Raw genomic sequence first — 13,894 nt, forward strand, 5'->3', positions numbered from 1 at the left:
CTCTCCTGAGTCTGGGCCTTAGACAAGGGATGCTTGGCGCTATGGTGTCTTACGGCTCGTTGTCCTTCCTGTGGCGGGAGCCGGCCCGGAGGCCCGGGCCGGCAAGGGGGCGCTACTCAAGGCTCCGCTTCCCCTGCTCACCTGGCATTGATGAGGTACTGGGCAAGGCTGATGTTAGCTGGGGTTCCTGTGATGGTGATTTGGCGCTCCGACGACCCTTCCGTGGCGTTGGCAATTTTGATCTGTGCTCCAGACATCTGCCGAATTTCATTGATTTTGGTCCCTTGGCGTCCGATTATGCAGCCTATTAGCTAGAAAAAAGGACGGAGGGAAGTTCTTAGAGTAGAGCGGGGGAGTCCTCTCCTTGCCAGTGAGCGGGAGCACTTGGCCACAGGCTGCTGCATCTGCTGCAAACTGACTCGGCTCTTTGGACCGGCGGGAGAATTTAGTGCTCCTGAAAGGAAGAGGCCCTGCCTGGTCTCCCAGGGGAACTGGGGCCGCTCAGCCCTCAGGCCCCAGACACACCCTGCCTCCCTTTCTCCTCAGCAGGCTCCCCTGGGGCTGGGACCCAGCAAGCTGGCCCGAGGCCCTGAAGCCCACAATCACCTGGGATTTGGGTCAGAAGTGACCCCAGTGCCGTAAGAATAGAGGGCCCATGTCGCCCCTCTGAGGAAACGTTCACTTCAGGGTGAACTGGCTCCCAGAAAGCCCTGACCTCTGACCTGTGGATTCTTCTTGGGGCAGCTCTGGGGTTTCCCTCCTAGCTCTCTCCTAGTTCTAACAAAAGAGCAGATAAAGCCCAGGGAGAGTGCTCAGATGACTCTTGTCTTCCAAGCATCCATTGCCATCCTCCAGCCTCCAATTAGTCTGATCAGAAGGGAGGCCACGGGGAGGAGCCACGCTCAGGAGCAGAAAGAAAGAGAACGTGGTGAGAAGGGAGTGGAAGCCAGTGGTAGGAGGGTAGCCAAGACGGGGGGCTGGGGGGATGGAACAGATGGAAGTCCTCTCTGGGCAAGTCCACCAGTGAGAGAGAAGCCACGCTCTGCCCTGTCTGCCCACCTCAGTGGGGAAGGGAGCCCTTCCTCAGGGAAGGGAACATGGCTGTCACCCTCTGACGCTAAGACTTCTCAGTATTTCCCACCATCTGTCCCTCACCAGCAAGAAGCGATCTCAGAAAGATTGGCCCACAGGAGCGTGGAGGAAAGAGGCGATGGGTCAAAGGACCGCAAGAGGAGCCAACAGGGGATCGTCCAGTTTGCTGCGCAGGAGGACTGATGGCGCAAGAAGAAGGGAAGAGCACCTTAAAGGAACGTACCAGGGGAGGCTTCAGCTTTGCCCCTGACTCCATTTTCCTATCTCTATAATGGGGATAAGAGCGAAGATCAGGGCCTTGGGAAGTCTGAAGAGTTCTGACCTAAGGACAAAGAGCAAAGACATTTAGGAATTCTAGTGAGGCAACAAGCCTGGTGGGTGATCCTGAAGAGAAGGCAGCGGGGAGGCGGTAGCTGGGGACAATGCCGGATCTTGCGGATGAGCATCAGGGGCTACTCTGACCCTGGGCTCCCTCCAGAGCTGTGGGTTCTGTTCTGCTTGAAGCTTTTCTGACGTCTCTGCCAGAGCCCCCGGAGGGATGTGAGTCTGCTCTGGACCGCAGCCCTGCACACGCCAGTTGCTGTTTGGTGCCCTGACCAGGCCCTGTGGGGAAGAAGGCCACCCAATGGCAAGAGGGGCCCTTCTCCTCAGACACGTGCTGGCCTCTCCTGCGGCTGCCGTCCAGCCTCGCTCGCCTCTCCTTAGATGCCTAAAGATCTTTCCGTTCAGCAGATCCTTTGCAAGGGGCCTTTCCCTCAGGCTCCCTGATCACCATCGACTGAACATTTGCAGAGACTGCTGCAGCTTCAGGGTCCTCTACTAGGCTGACTCTTTTCCAAGGAGCTTTTCCACTGAGCCCCTTCCTCCTTTCGAGGCCGTGTCCATTGGCTGTTTACTCCCCCATGTTCTCTTCATTTCTGGGGCGATCGGCTCTCCAAGCCTCCCCTCCTGGCCTTTGTGCTCCAGGATTTGTCCTCTGTCTATCCAGCTCTCTCCCTCCTCCAGCCCCTGCTCTTCAGAGACGATCTTCCCGGCTTGAGTGAGCAGCAAGTGCTCCCTCTCCTTCCACTCCAGATCTCGAGGGGCTAGTGGGGCCTTATGTGAAGCTAGTCCGGAGAACAATGTGTACAACAGTGTGTACCTCAGGCTAAGAACACCTGGGTTCAACACCCACGGGATGTGCAAACCTGGGCCACAAAGTGCCGTAACCCCTCAGGGAGCCAAGGCCAGGAGTGCAAAGAAGGGCTGATCTGGCCAGTGAGAGAGGGAGCTTCCTCACTCAGCCACTTATTTGCTGATAACATCAGAGGGCCAGGAGGAAAAGAAAGGAGAGGAGAGAGGAGGGGGAGGAGAGAGGAAGGGGAGGAGAGAGAAGAGAAGGGGAGAGGGAGAGGAGAGACGAGAAGAGAGGAGGGGGGAAGGAGGGGAGGGGAAAAGGAGAGGGAGTGAAGAGGAAGGAGAGAGGAGAGAAGAGGAAAAGAGAGGTGAGACAAGAGGAAGAAGAGGAAAAGGAAGGAAAGGGAATAACAGTAAAAACAAAGCAAATGACAAGGCCCCAGAGGAGCGGCTGATCAGTGCTGCTGATGGAAGTGCTTCTCCCCCAGAGCAGCCAGATGCAGCTCCTGCTACAGGAAGCTCTTTGAAGTTCCTGGACGTGCCCAGGCTCCCACACCCTGTAAGCTCAGACCCAGGGGGAGAGCATTTCCAGCCTGCTGCCCACACTCTACAGCCTTGCCTCCTGTGCCCATCAGCCCCAGGCTGGGTACAGAATCTCTTTTTGGTCTGTAAGAGTCATTGGATTCATCGTGCTTTTGTTGGACAATCCAGTTCGCAGTCTTTCCAGTTTCACGCGTGGGACATTGGAGATGGTGGCTGTTCAGCAAGGCTCGTAAGGAAAGGAAAAGACCAGCTACTTACCCCGTGCGCTCCCTCGGCTTCCTCCTTTGGCATTCCCCTCCCTGTGGCAGGCTGGAGGCTGGGTCACCTTATTGGACAGGGCTCGGGGGAATAGCCTGTGGGGTTTGGCCACTGCCCGTGCCCAGGGTGCCGCTGTCCACCAAAGGCCTCCTCCTTGGGCCGGACGCAGCCCTTCTTCGCGGAGCTCCCAGTCTCTGCACCAGATAACTCGGGCCAAATGAGTCATTCCAAAGTCAGCCCAGCTTCCCAATGTCTCCTAATGTGCAAAGGACATTAGCTCTCTTTTTCCAGCCCCACAAGGGGCTTAGCATCCCCGGGCAGGGCCGGTGGGTGATAGAATTGGGCCAAAAAGTGGACCCTGTGGCTGCTTTGGAGACAAGAGAGGGGGGCGATCCTGGGCATTGCTATGAACATTAACAGAGGCAAAGCAATTGGTCATGGGGGATGGAGTCAGGGGCAATAAAGGCAGAATCCGGCATCTGAAAGAAGCCAAAAGCCCAGATTGCTTTCATGATCTTTCAAAGGTGGAGTCCCTTTGGGGCAGATTCGAGTCTTCCTCCCTGTCTTTTGCTCACCACTAGACCTCCCTGTTTTCCTTACTGGATATCCACAAAGGTAGTCACATCCCTTGTTGTTGGACCATCCTATCTATTTCTCTTCTTGTCTCTCTGTCTCTCCGTCACTGTCAGTCTCTCTCTCTGTTTATCTTCCATTCTGAGTTTTCACCATGGTGAAAGGAAAACCTTCCATTGCTGTAGGTGGATTTTCTGACTGTTAGGAGGCTACCAGGGACTTAGGAAACACCTGCTTGTAAATCATTCATTACCTTCATGGAGAACAGAAGGGATTGATGAGTCTGCTATCGCTCCCTTGCCCAATTTCCCAGGCTCCCGGCCAAGAAGAAGTCGCAAGATATTAGAATCCAGAAGTGAAGATTCTAGACATTCGGAGGAAAATTCTAGCCATATGGAGAAAGAGGACTCCGTTCTCCCAGTTCCTTCTAGAGGAAGCAACCATGACCATGGCAGAGCTCGTGTCTGATGAAGAAGGGCAGTTGGAGGTCTAAGTCCTGGCTGAGAGCCGATCACTCTCTTCCCCGAGCTAAAGGCCTATCCCTTGGAAACGCTATTATGGATCAAGAACCAAGAGAAAATAGCGGCAGAGATGTAAAGATGGTTGAGTGTCAGGGAGACCTTCCTAATCGTGAGACCCGGCCCTGAGCGGGAGGGCAAGGCTCGCCCCCCGGATGTATCCATGCGAAGGCCGGAGGAGTGACCAGCAGGGACGAGGGAGGGGGATTCTGGTCTGCTGTGCGGGCTGGACTAGGGTCACCCAGACCCCTTCCAACCCTACAAGTCTGGGTGCCTTCCTGCAGACTTACAGAAGGACGAAGGGCTTTGGGACGCCCGCTTTCTCTAGCAGCCTGGGCTCCTTCAGAGCCGAGAACCTTCAGTCCAGCCTCTTTCATGAGCACTAAATTCATTTGATTTGCACGTAAAGGAAGAAGAAAAGAGAGCCAGGGTTTCAAAGCAAAACCGGTCGGCTAAGCCAGTGGGTGTGGCCACAGCAGGGGGGGGGGGGCGGCAGCTCCTCCTCCTAGTGAGTGCCCAGCGGAGTGCCCAATCACGTGCGACCCTCCCTCACCCGCGGCACGCGGAGAGCCAGAGAGGCGATACTCACATCATTGGGAATGGTGAGTTCATGAGTACTGGCCGGGGGACTGGCATCCAGACCTGGTCACAGGCAAGGGAACATGGTTACGGAGTGAAGGAAACCCGCCGCTGTCCAACATTGGGGAGGCACACGGGGAGCTGCTTGCAGATGGGGGGGCAGAGGGAAGGCACTGGGGGGGTGGCTTAGCGCTGCAAAGGTTCTGGGGAGAGGAGCCTGGGTGGCCTGGCCCCCGCGGGGCTTTGGGGAGCCTGGGCCTCCTCACTTCTCTCCAAAGAGTTATTATTTTTCCAAATTTAAAGAAGTTACTGGAGCCAGGCGGGGACCATCTCTTTTACTAGGATGTTGTCTTCTGCTTTCCATTAGTCTTCATAAGACAACATCAGATTGGCGTAAACTAAGGCAACTTCCAAAACCTGTCTGGGGACAGGGAGCCCGGCGGTATCACAGGCAGAAGGAGTCACATCATCACCACATGGAGACCTTCCCTCCTCTGGGTCAGTGGGGGCGGTTTCCCCATCTGCACGGGGAGCAGCCCCCAGTCCATGGCTGGCCCGAGAGGGGCAGCAGCAAAAGCCCCACTGACCACAAGAGCAGGCCGGGTGCAAGGGGGAGCAATCAGCTCCAAAGGGAGGCTGCAGCCTTCAGGATACACGGGTGTTCTGATCAAGTCAGACAGCTTGCTCTTATGAGATACAGCTACCACTGGCATACAAGTACCCCACTACAGGCTCTGAGATACACGGAGAAAGCAGGGAAGGAAGGAAGGAAGCAAGGAAGAAATGAGGAAGCCAGCAAGCAAGGAAGCAAAGAGGCAAGGAAGGAAGGAGGGGAGCAAAGAAGGAAAGAGGCAAGGAAGGAAGGAAGGAATTAAAGAAGGAAAGAAATGAGGAAGACAAAAAGCAAGGAAGGAAGGAAAAAGGAAGGAACCAAGAAAGGAAAAAGGAAGGAAGAGGGGAAAGAAAAAAGTAAGAAAGCAAGAAAAGAAGGAAGAAAGGAAAGAAGAAAGCAAAAAGCAAAGGGAGGAAGGAAAGAAAGAATAAAGCACAGAAGCAAGAAAGGACTGAAAGAAGCAAGGAAGGAAAGAAGGTAGGAAAAAGGAAGGAAGGTAGGAGGGAAAAGGAAGGAAGGAAACAAGAAAGGAAAGAAGAAAGGAAGGAAAGGAGAAAGGAAGGAAGGAGAGAAGGAAACAAGAAAGGGAAGAAGGAAAGAAGAAAAGGAGAAAGGAACAAAGGCACAACAAAGGAAGTAAGGAAGAGGGAAGTAAAGAAGGAAGAAAGAAAGGAAAGAAGAAAGGAAGGAAACAAAAAAACAAAAGATGGAAGGAAAGAAAATAAAGCAAGGAAGCAAGAAAAGAATGAAAGAAGGAAGGAAGAAAGGGAGGAAAGGAAAAAGGGAGGGGATGGAGGAAAGTAAGGAAAGAATAAAGTGAAGAATCAAGGAAGGAAGGAAAGAAAGAAGCAAGAGAGGAAAAAACAAAAGGGAGGAAGGGAGCAATGGAAGAAAGGAAAGAAGAAAAGAAGGGGGGAAGAAAGGAAGGAAGGATTTCATTTAGTTTTATGCTGAAAGCCTAGAAAGTCAGATGTCCTCGGGTCAACAAACAAAGCTTGACTAAGGGCAGAAAGCATCCTAAGTAGCGGGAGCCATGGTGCCTCGCTTTGAAAACCAAGCCACTGCCTCCTCAGCTGCCTCGATGGTCAGTCAGCAACCGCGGGGGGAGGGCTCTAATGGACGGGAAAGCGTCAGCCTGTGTTCTGCCTCTCACAGTCAAACCAGAGTCAAGCGTGAAGTCTGGCTAAAATGGCCCCAGTGCCCAAACCGTGGCAGGGTTCCTCGGGAGTCGGCTTTGGTGAGAAGCCATTTCCCTGGGCCAGGGCCTTCCTTTCCAACCTCTGGCCCAAAGGCCAAACTCCGGCCTGGTCTCAGTGGAAGGAGCCGTGGGGTCGGCCAGGGCAGGAGGCCGTGGGACTCTCCCTAGCAGCCACGCCTAAGGGGAGAAAGAAAAAGGAGGGAGCCAAACCCCGGAAAAAAATTCCCCCAGGCCCGAGGCAAAGCCCGGGGAGGGGGAAAGGGGAAAGGGGGGGGGCCCCCAAGAAAAAGAAGGGAAGGAAAAGGAGGAAAAAAGGGAGGGTGGAGGGGGGAAAGCCACCCGGAAAGGGGTTTAAGGGGAAAGGAAAAAGGGGGCCAAAAAAGGGGGGGGGGGAGGGGCCGGGATTAGAGAAAAGGGAGAAAAAGGGGAGGGTGGGGGGAAGAAGGGAGGGTCAAAGGGAGGGAACCCCCGGGGAAAAAGGGGTTACATGGGGGGAAAAAGGAGAAAAGGGAGGGGTCCAAAATTTCCCGGGACCCCCCACCCCCCGGGGGTTAAAAGCCCCGGCCCAGAGCCCCGAAATTTAGGGCTGAAAAGGGGCCACTCCTCTCGTGGGTGGAAGGCCCAGCCCCCAAAAAGGGGGGGCTACCGAAACCCCCCTTTCCCCCGGCAGGGAGGCGGGAGCCCAAAAAGGGGCCCAGGGGGGAAAAGGCGGGGGGGCCGCCTGCAGTGGGGCAAAGGCCCCCCTTCCCCCCGGCCCCCCCCCCCTCCGGGGCCTTCCCCCCCCCCGGCCCCTCCCTGACCCCCGGCCCCCCCGGGGCCCCGGGGGCCCCCCGCCCCCTTTCCCTCGGCCCCCCCCCTCCTCCCCCCCCCCCCCCGCCCCGGGCCCCCCCCCCCCGGGCCCCCCCCGCCCCCCCTCCCCCGCCCCCCCCTGGCCCCCCCCCGGCCCCCCCCCCCCCCCCTTTCCCCCCGGCCCTCCCCCCCCGGGGTTCCCCCGCCCCGGCCCCCCCCCCGGCCCAGACACCCCCCAAGTTCCCCCCCGGGGGGAGTGGGCCCCAGGGGGGAAGGGGGCCCCCCGCCGAGGGCCCTCCTCCCTCCGGGTGCCCCCCGGCTTGCTCCCCCCCCCGGGACCTCTTTTGGCTTTTTCCCCCGGCCCCGGGGGGGCCCCCCATCCTTCGGGCGGGGCCCCAGGCGCCTTCCCCCCGGGTTCCCCGGGTGGCCCACGGGGGCGCTCCCGTTCCAAGGGCCTCCCCCGGCGGGGGGCTGCCCCCGGGCGCTTTTGCCGGCCCCCCCTTTGGTTGCCCGTGCTTGGCAGGGGGCCCCGGCCCCCCGGCCCCGGGCCCGGCTCCCCGGCCCTTTTTTCGCCAGTTCTCCAAAGGGCCTGGGGGTCAGCCCAACAAATGGACCAAAATGGGGGGGGCGGAAGGCGCCGGCCCCGCCGCCCCCGGCCCGCCCCAGGGGCCCGGCGGGGCCGGGCCCCGGGGGCGGGGGGGGCCCGCGGGGGGCGGGCCTGGGCGGGGGGCCCGCCCTGGTCCTTGTTTCCGGGAAAGGCCCCTCGGACCCTTGGGGGAAAGGCACTTTTCTCCCCTGGGCAAAAAGAAAAAAAGGCCCCTGGGGCGCAAGCCGTCCCTGGGGGCCCCCAAAATCCCAAGGGGCCCGGACCCGGGCGGGAAGGGTTTCCCCCCCCCGGGGGGCGGGCCGGGGAGCCCCGGGCCTGTTTCGGCCCTCGGGTGCGGCCCTTGTTCGGGAAGGGGGACCCTTCCCGGGAGGAAAGGCATGGGGGGACGGGACTTCCAAAACCCAAATCTGGAGGGATCCCTGAGGGGGGCGGGAGGGGCCCCGGGGGGGGGCCTGGGGCCCCAAGGCCCCTCCTGGGGAAGGGGCCTCCAAAGGGAAGCTCCTCTGGCCCCGGGGAACCCGGGGCGGGGGAGGGGATTTTGGGGCCGGAGGAGCCTGGGAGGGGGAACCGGGGGGGAAGAAGACGGGCCCAGACCTCCGGGGGGGCCCCCCCTGGCCCGGTTCCCCCCGGGGCCCCGGGCTCCCCCGGGGGGGAGTTTCCCCCCCTGGCCCCTGGTTCCCTTTGGGGGGGGTTTCCCCCCCGGAGCGCTCCTTTCCCCAAGGCAACCCCCCGACGCCCGGTCGCGGGCCCAAAGGGGGGCGGAGGCCCTGCCGGGAAAGGGGCCCCCGGGGGGCGGTTCCCCCAAAGGGCGGGTTCTTCCCCAAGGAAAGGGGTTTGCCCCAATGGGGAGCCCAAAGGAGGTGGAGGGACATTAGAAGGAAGGAGCAGAGGGCAGGGTACAGAAGTCCAGGGAAAAAAGGGCCAAAAACGGGGGGCGGGCCCACCCCCCAAAAAGGATTGGTTTGGTTTGCAGGAACCCCGAGGCGGAGCATCCCCGGGAAAACCCCCCAAGGGCCCGGGCCCCCCCCCGGGGCCCCGGGGCCCGGACCCGCCGCCCCCCGGGCCGGGCGGGGCCTGGGCCGGGCACCCCGGGCCCCGCCCCGGCCGCGGGGCCCGGGCCCCGGGGGCCCCGGAAACCCCGGCCAGCCCCTGCCCTCCCCCCCGGGGCGGGCCCAGGGGCCCCGGGCGGGCCTTGGGTCTGCCCCCCGGGGGCCCCGCCCACCGGGGCAGGGAGGGCTCGGCCGGGGCCGCCTCACCGGGGGGGGCCTCCCGCTTTTCCTCCCCCCCCCCTGGGCCGGGGCTTTCGGGGAGGTTAAGGGAGAGGGTTAGGGCCCCTCCCCGTCCCTTGGGCCCTGGGCCTGCCCCCCCAGTCCTTGGGGGCCCGGGTTCCACACTGAGGAAAAGGAGAGGCCCCGGGCGGGGGGGACGTCAGGCGCAGCCACGGTGGTGCCTGGCTGGGACGGGACTGAAGAAATGGGAGAGGGAGGGGAGGAAGGGAAGGGGGAAAACCCTATGCCAACAACAGAGAACCTGGAAAAGCCGGGTGGGCAGGGCCCTGTGAGCCCCCTGGGGACCGGAAAGGGCCGTGAGATGGGGGGGAAGCCCTGCCTGAGTTTATGGGAGGGCAATGCCCTGTTTGAGACCGGGGGGGAAGGAGTGTGAGCCCCTGGGGGGGGTTTGGGTCCTGAGTGGGGGGGAATTTCTTTTCCCCGGGAAGGCCCCCCTCGGGGGACGGGGACTGCCCCCCTGTGGCCCCGGGGGGACAAGCCCGTGAGACCCGGGGCAGCCCTGTGGCCCCTTGGGGAGGAATCCCCTGCCTGGCCAGGGAGGGAAGGAGGTGAGCCATGGAGGCATGCCCCTGTTTTGGGGGGGGCCCGGAAAAGGGGGGGGGTGGGGGAATTGCCCCCCTTGAGCCCCTGGGGGGGAAGGGGTGGATGGGGAGGGGGCCCGAGCCATGGGGGGGCAAGGGTTTTCCTTTAGTGGGGGAGGCAAGGGGGGGGACCCGGGGGTGGGTTTGGCCCATGGGAGGGAATGTTTTGACCACCTGGGAGGGACAGCCCCTTTGGCCCCGGGGGGGGAGGAGCCCTGCCTGAATTTGGGTTGGGAAGGGTTTCCCCACCCTGGGGAAAGGGGAAAGGAGTGTTCTAACCCCGGGGGTGGAACCCTGCTTGGGCCCCTGGGGAGGGTACGGAGCCCTTTTTAAGGGGGGGCCCCCTGTCAGCCTTGGGGTGGGACGAGCTGTTTTTGGGGGAAAAAAGCCCAGGGGGTTTTCCCTCCCTAGGTTTTGTTTTTGGATTTGGCGTTTTCCCCTTTAATTCTTTGGGGTTAAATTCCCAAAAAACCTTGTTTCCCTTTTGGGAATCGGGCATTTAAGGTTGTATGGAAAGTGTACCGGGCCATGGCTAAGGGGTTTTTTCCCCCTTAAAATTTTGGCCTTCTCCTAGGGAAAAGAATACTCTTCCTTTTTTTTTCCTCTCCTCCTTTTCCCCCTTCTTCTTCCTTCCTTTCTTTAATGAGGACCAAAATCAAAAAAAACTTGAGTAAATATTAGGCCGACTTTTATTTAAAAAAACCCTTTAAATTTCAAAAAATTCCAACCTTTTCCCAAAACCTCACTCACGGGGGTTTTTCCGCCTCAACAATCAGCCCAGCCAGAGGGAGTTTAACCCGCCCTCCTCTTTGGGACACTTTTTCTTCGGTGGTTTCTAAGCAAAACAAAGTGTTTTTTAAAAGGGAGGGGGAGCCAAAACGAAGTTCAGACCCGGAATCCCCCGGGCCCCTTCCCCAAATAGTGGGTCCTTCGCCAAACCTGTTCCTATTTCTGAGGCCCTTTTGGCCAAATTGCGGGGAAGGACCAGGCCAAAAAGGCATGAACCCCCCAACAGAAGAGGGAATTTCCCCTGGGATGGGCCCAGATTTTTAGTGACCCAGCCCCTAAAGAGCCGCAAATGGGGCAACTAAACAAGGAAAAGAGGCCCGGGAAGACCAGGAGCCCCCCAGCCCAAAAATTTTCAGGCCAGAAGCCTTCTGGGTTCTGAGGTTTCACTTGAGTGCATCAAATGGAACACAAGTAACTGCTGGGTTAGCAGTTTACATGAGGGCCCTGCAAAAAGCAACAGAGACAGAGTCTGACCCCTCCCAGCTTTTTCTGGAGAAGGGAAATGGAGAATGAGGTTAGAATCATTCTGGAATGGGCAAGGAGAAATGGTGTGAACCCAGAGGGCTTCAGAGGAGCAGAGGCAACAGGAAGCAAATAACAACTTGAGACTCCACTTTCTACACTGTAAAACGAGGGGGCGGGGAGACCCACGGGCAGCTCCCTCTACATGAATCTATGCAGACTGGCATATTTACAGGTCTACACAGAACTGCCTGGGGTATGGTGCTCTGCAAAGATGATCTCATCTCATCCTCACATCCTCACAGGAGAAGGGAGATAATCCCCATTTTACAGTTGAGGAAACTGAGTCAGAAGGACTTTCCCATTACAAATCTACCCAGAACTGCCCTGGGTGTGGTGCTCTGCAAAGATGATCTTATCTCATTCTCACATCCTCACAAGAGAAGGGAATGGTCCCCATTTTACAGTGGAGGAAACTGAGTCAGAGGCTCAGATCTCGCCAAGCCCAAGGCTCCCTCTCAGTTTTGAACCTGGGACCCCAGATCTGCATCAGTTCTGGCAGGGCCTGGAGGCTGGGCCACCTTGACTACCTAGAAGGATGAGCTTTCCTTGGGCACGTGCTCCCAGCATTTTTCACTGACTTGAGATGCCCGGATGTCTCCACCTTTAGGGTTCTGGGAGTGAGATGCCTCTTGGTCTCGGGTGCCAGAGGCGCCATATTGGTCTCACCCATGGGTCAGGACAAGCCTCTTCATCTCACCTCCTTTGCCCCTCTGACTAGAGACTTTGCTAAACAACTCGCTGAGACCATAAACCGTCTGCAAGAGCAGCTGAAAATCAAGATGGCTTTCCCCATGCTTACTGCTAAGGCAAGGGAAGGACAGAAAGGTAACTCACCAGGCAGTGACCAAGCTGGCGCAGGGGGTCCGGGTTTCAGGCCCAAGAGGACGTTGGGGCCAGTGCAGACAGAGACTCTGTGCCCATGCGTGTGACCCACATCCTTCAGGAGGCACCTGCCTGTGCCGCACAAGCTTGTTCCATCTCCTTCTGCCACGGGTCATTGTTGGGCGCCCCAGGAGAGCAGTCCAATTAGAGAGGGTGTCTATTAGGCATCCCCAGTGTGCGGGGTCCGGGGCCAGGGGAGCAGAGGCCGAGACAAGAGCTCGTTTCGTCTCCTCTGGCGCTCACACTGAGAGCAGGCCGTGGGCCCTTGGGTGGCTCTGCTTCCTCCATCTGACCTTCAGCTCTCCATTTTCCATCCAGATCCCGAGATGCTCAGAGTCCCCTTCCATCTGGAGAGATGCTGAAGGTCCTGTGGCACAGCTCACATGCCCAGCCTTCTCCTGGCACTCCGGGCCCTCTCCTGGCACCCAGGAGGGCCTTTGTTGCAGGCTCCTGCAGCTGAGGGCTCTGCTAGTTCGTCAAAGACCACCCAGGGCTCCTGCCTGTGGTGCTGAACTGGATTAAGGAGAACCTGTTATCTTCAGAACAAAGGTGTCACACCGGGGGCACCTGAGGCCACAGGATGGCATCATGGGGATTTGGAATCAGGGAGACCAGGGTTCAAATCCTGCCCTAGAAGATGCCCAGCTGGTGGTCCTGGGAAGGTCATTATCTCTGGGCCTGTCTCTTAGGGCTGCTGGGAGAATCTGGGGAGACAATTCTCATTGAATGCCAGGCAAGCCTCCTGTCTCTGTGCAAATGCGCTTCTGGTCCCTGCCAGGGGCAGTCTTCAAGAAATAGCATCTGGGGACTCATCCCAGTTTGTAAAATGGAAAAACCAGGTATGGGAGAGAGAGGTCTCTGCTTCTCAGGGTGCTGCTCTCACAGGGTGGGGGAGCTTTTATGGCAAAACATATCCTGAATTGAGTGGGGACACAGCTGATAGTTGAGGAAAGGCCCCGAATGGGAAGTGGACCCAAAGGCTGGTGGGCTGCCCAGGGTCACCGGGGAGGGGCAGTGCTGAGGCGGCTGAGGGCGGGGGAACCCAGGGAACCCTGGGGAACCCCGAGCACTGCCATGAAGAGTCAAATAAGCACAGGAACAGGAAAGGGCAGCTCACACTTCCGGGCACACTAGGGCTTGCCAAGCATTAGCCCAGAGAGGCAGCAAAAGCTGCGCCTGGGGCAGCGGCCACTCCCTCAGAACTAGGCTAAGGCTGCCTGAAGGCCCCCATGGATCTCTGGGGTGCCATGATGGGCTTAAGGGGAAGAGCCTAGGAGCAGGGAGACCCAGGCCTGCCACCAGGCAGCCAGTCGTCTCAAGCAAGGCTCTTCCCTTGTCTGGAGGCCCGTGGCCTCCTCTCCAGAACGAGCAGCTCGATCATCTGAGACAGTCCCTTCCTCCTCCCCAATACCCCTTGAAAACGCCAGGAATGCTGGGTTACCTTCTGCATCTCCAGCCAGGCTTTGGCTCCGGAACCGACCCTGGGAGGGGATGTGCAGATGGGCTCCAAGCCCATCTCAGAGACGGATGGAACATCTGGGACAGCCGCGAGGGGCTTTTGTTGGGAGCTAGCGGCAGAGCCCTGCGAGAAGCCTGAGTCAGGCTGGGGTAGGTCAGGGGCACCTCTCCCACTTTTGGGAAGATCATAGAGGCAGTGGGGTCCATCCTGCCACCTGAGCCAGACCTCTGGGACAAGAACCTTCCCTCTGGCAATGGACTCCCCTCAAAATGGCTGCAGAGGGCAAGGTTCCTGCTGCCTCCCTGACTCTGCTGTCATCACTGGGAAGTAATCACCACTCGGAAAATGGGCCAAGAATGGGGCCTCCCACTGCCCTCCTGAAGCCTGGCTGTGGCTGGGAGTTCTCGGGCGTGGGTGTCCCCCGGCCACAATCCTGGAGATCCTTCCCCTCCTGGAGGAGCAGGTCTGAACCCTCCCCCCCAG

The 13,894-nt window shown here is 59.2% G+C and overlaps 1 protein-coding gene across 21 annotated transcripts in view; it reads right to left on the reverse strand.

The window, feature by feature from the left end:
* The window catches only part of PCBP3 (poly(rC) binding protein 3), a 298,571-nt gene that overhangs the window by 15,370 nt on the left and 269,307 nt on the right, over positions 1-13,894 (reverse strand). For 4 of the 21 annotated variants that reach the window (XM_031968313.1, XM_031968316.1, XM_031968310.1 and 1 more), the window contains one exon: positions 4,690-4,742. The exons of 15 other annotated variants lie outside the window; for them this stretch is intronic. In XM_031968313.1, the coding sequence (XP_031824173.1) occupies positions 4,709-4,742 (34 nt within the window). In that variant the 3' untranslated portion in view covers positions 4,690-4,708. Of the gene's footprint in view, positions 1-141; positions 312-4,689; positions 4,743-13,894 lie in introns of all 21 variants that reach the window. 2 more of the 21 variants (XR_004234123.1, XR_004234122.1) reach the window with 1 other exon arrangement.

Source organism: Sarcophilus harrisii, chromosome 4 (assembly GCF_902635505.1).
Source record: "Sarcophilus harrisii chromosome 4, mSarHar1.11, whole genome shotgun sequence".
Taxonomy (NCBI): domain Eukaryota; kingdom Metazoa; phylum Chordata; class Mammalia; order Dasyuromorphia; family Dasyuridae; genus Sarcophilus; species Sarcophilus harrisii.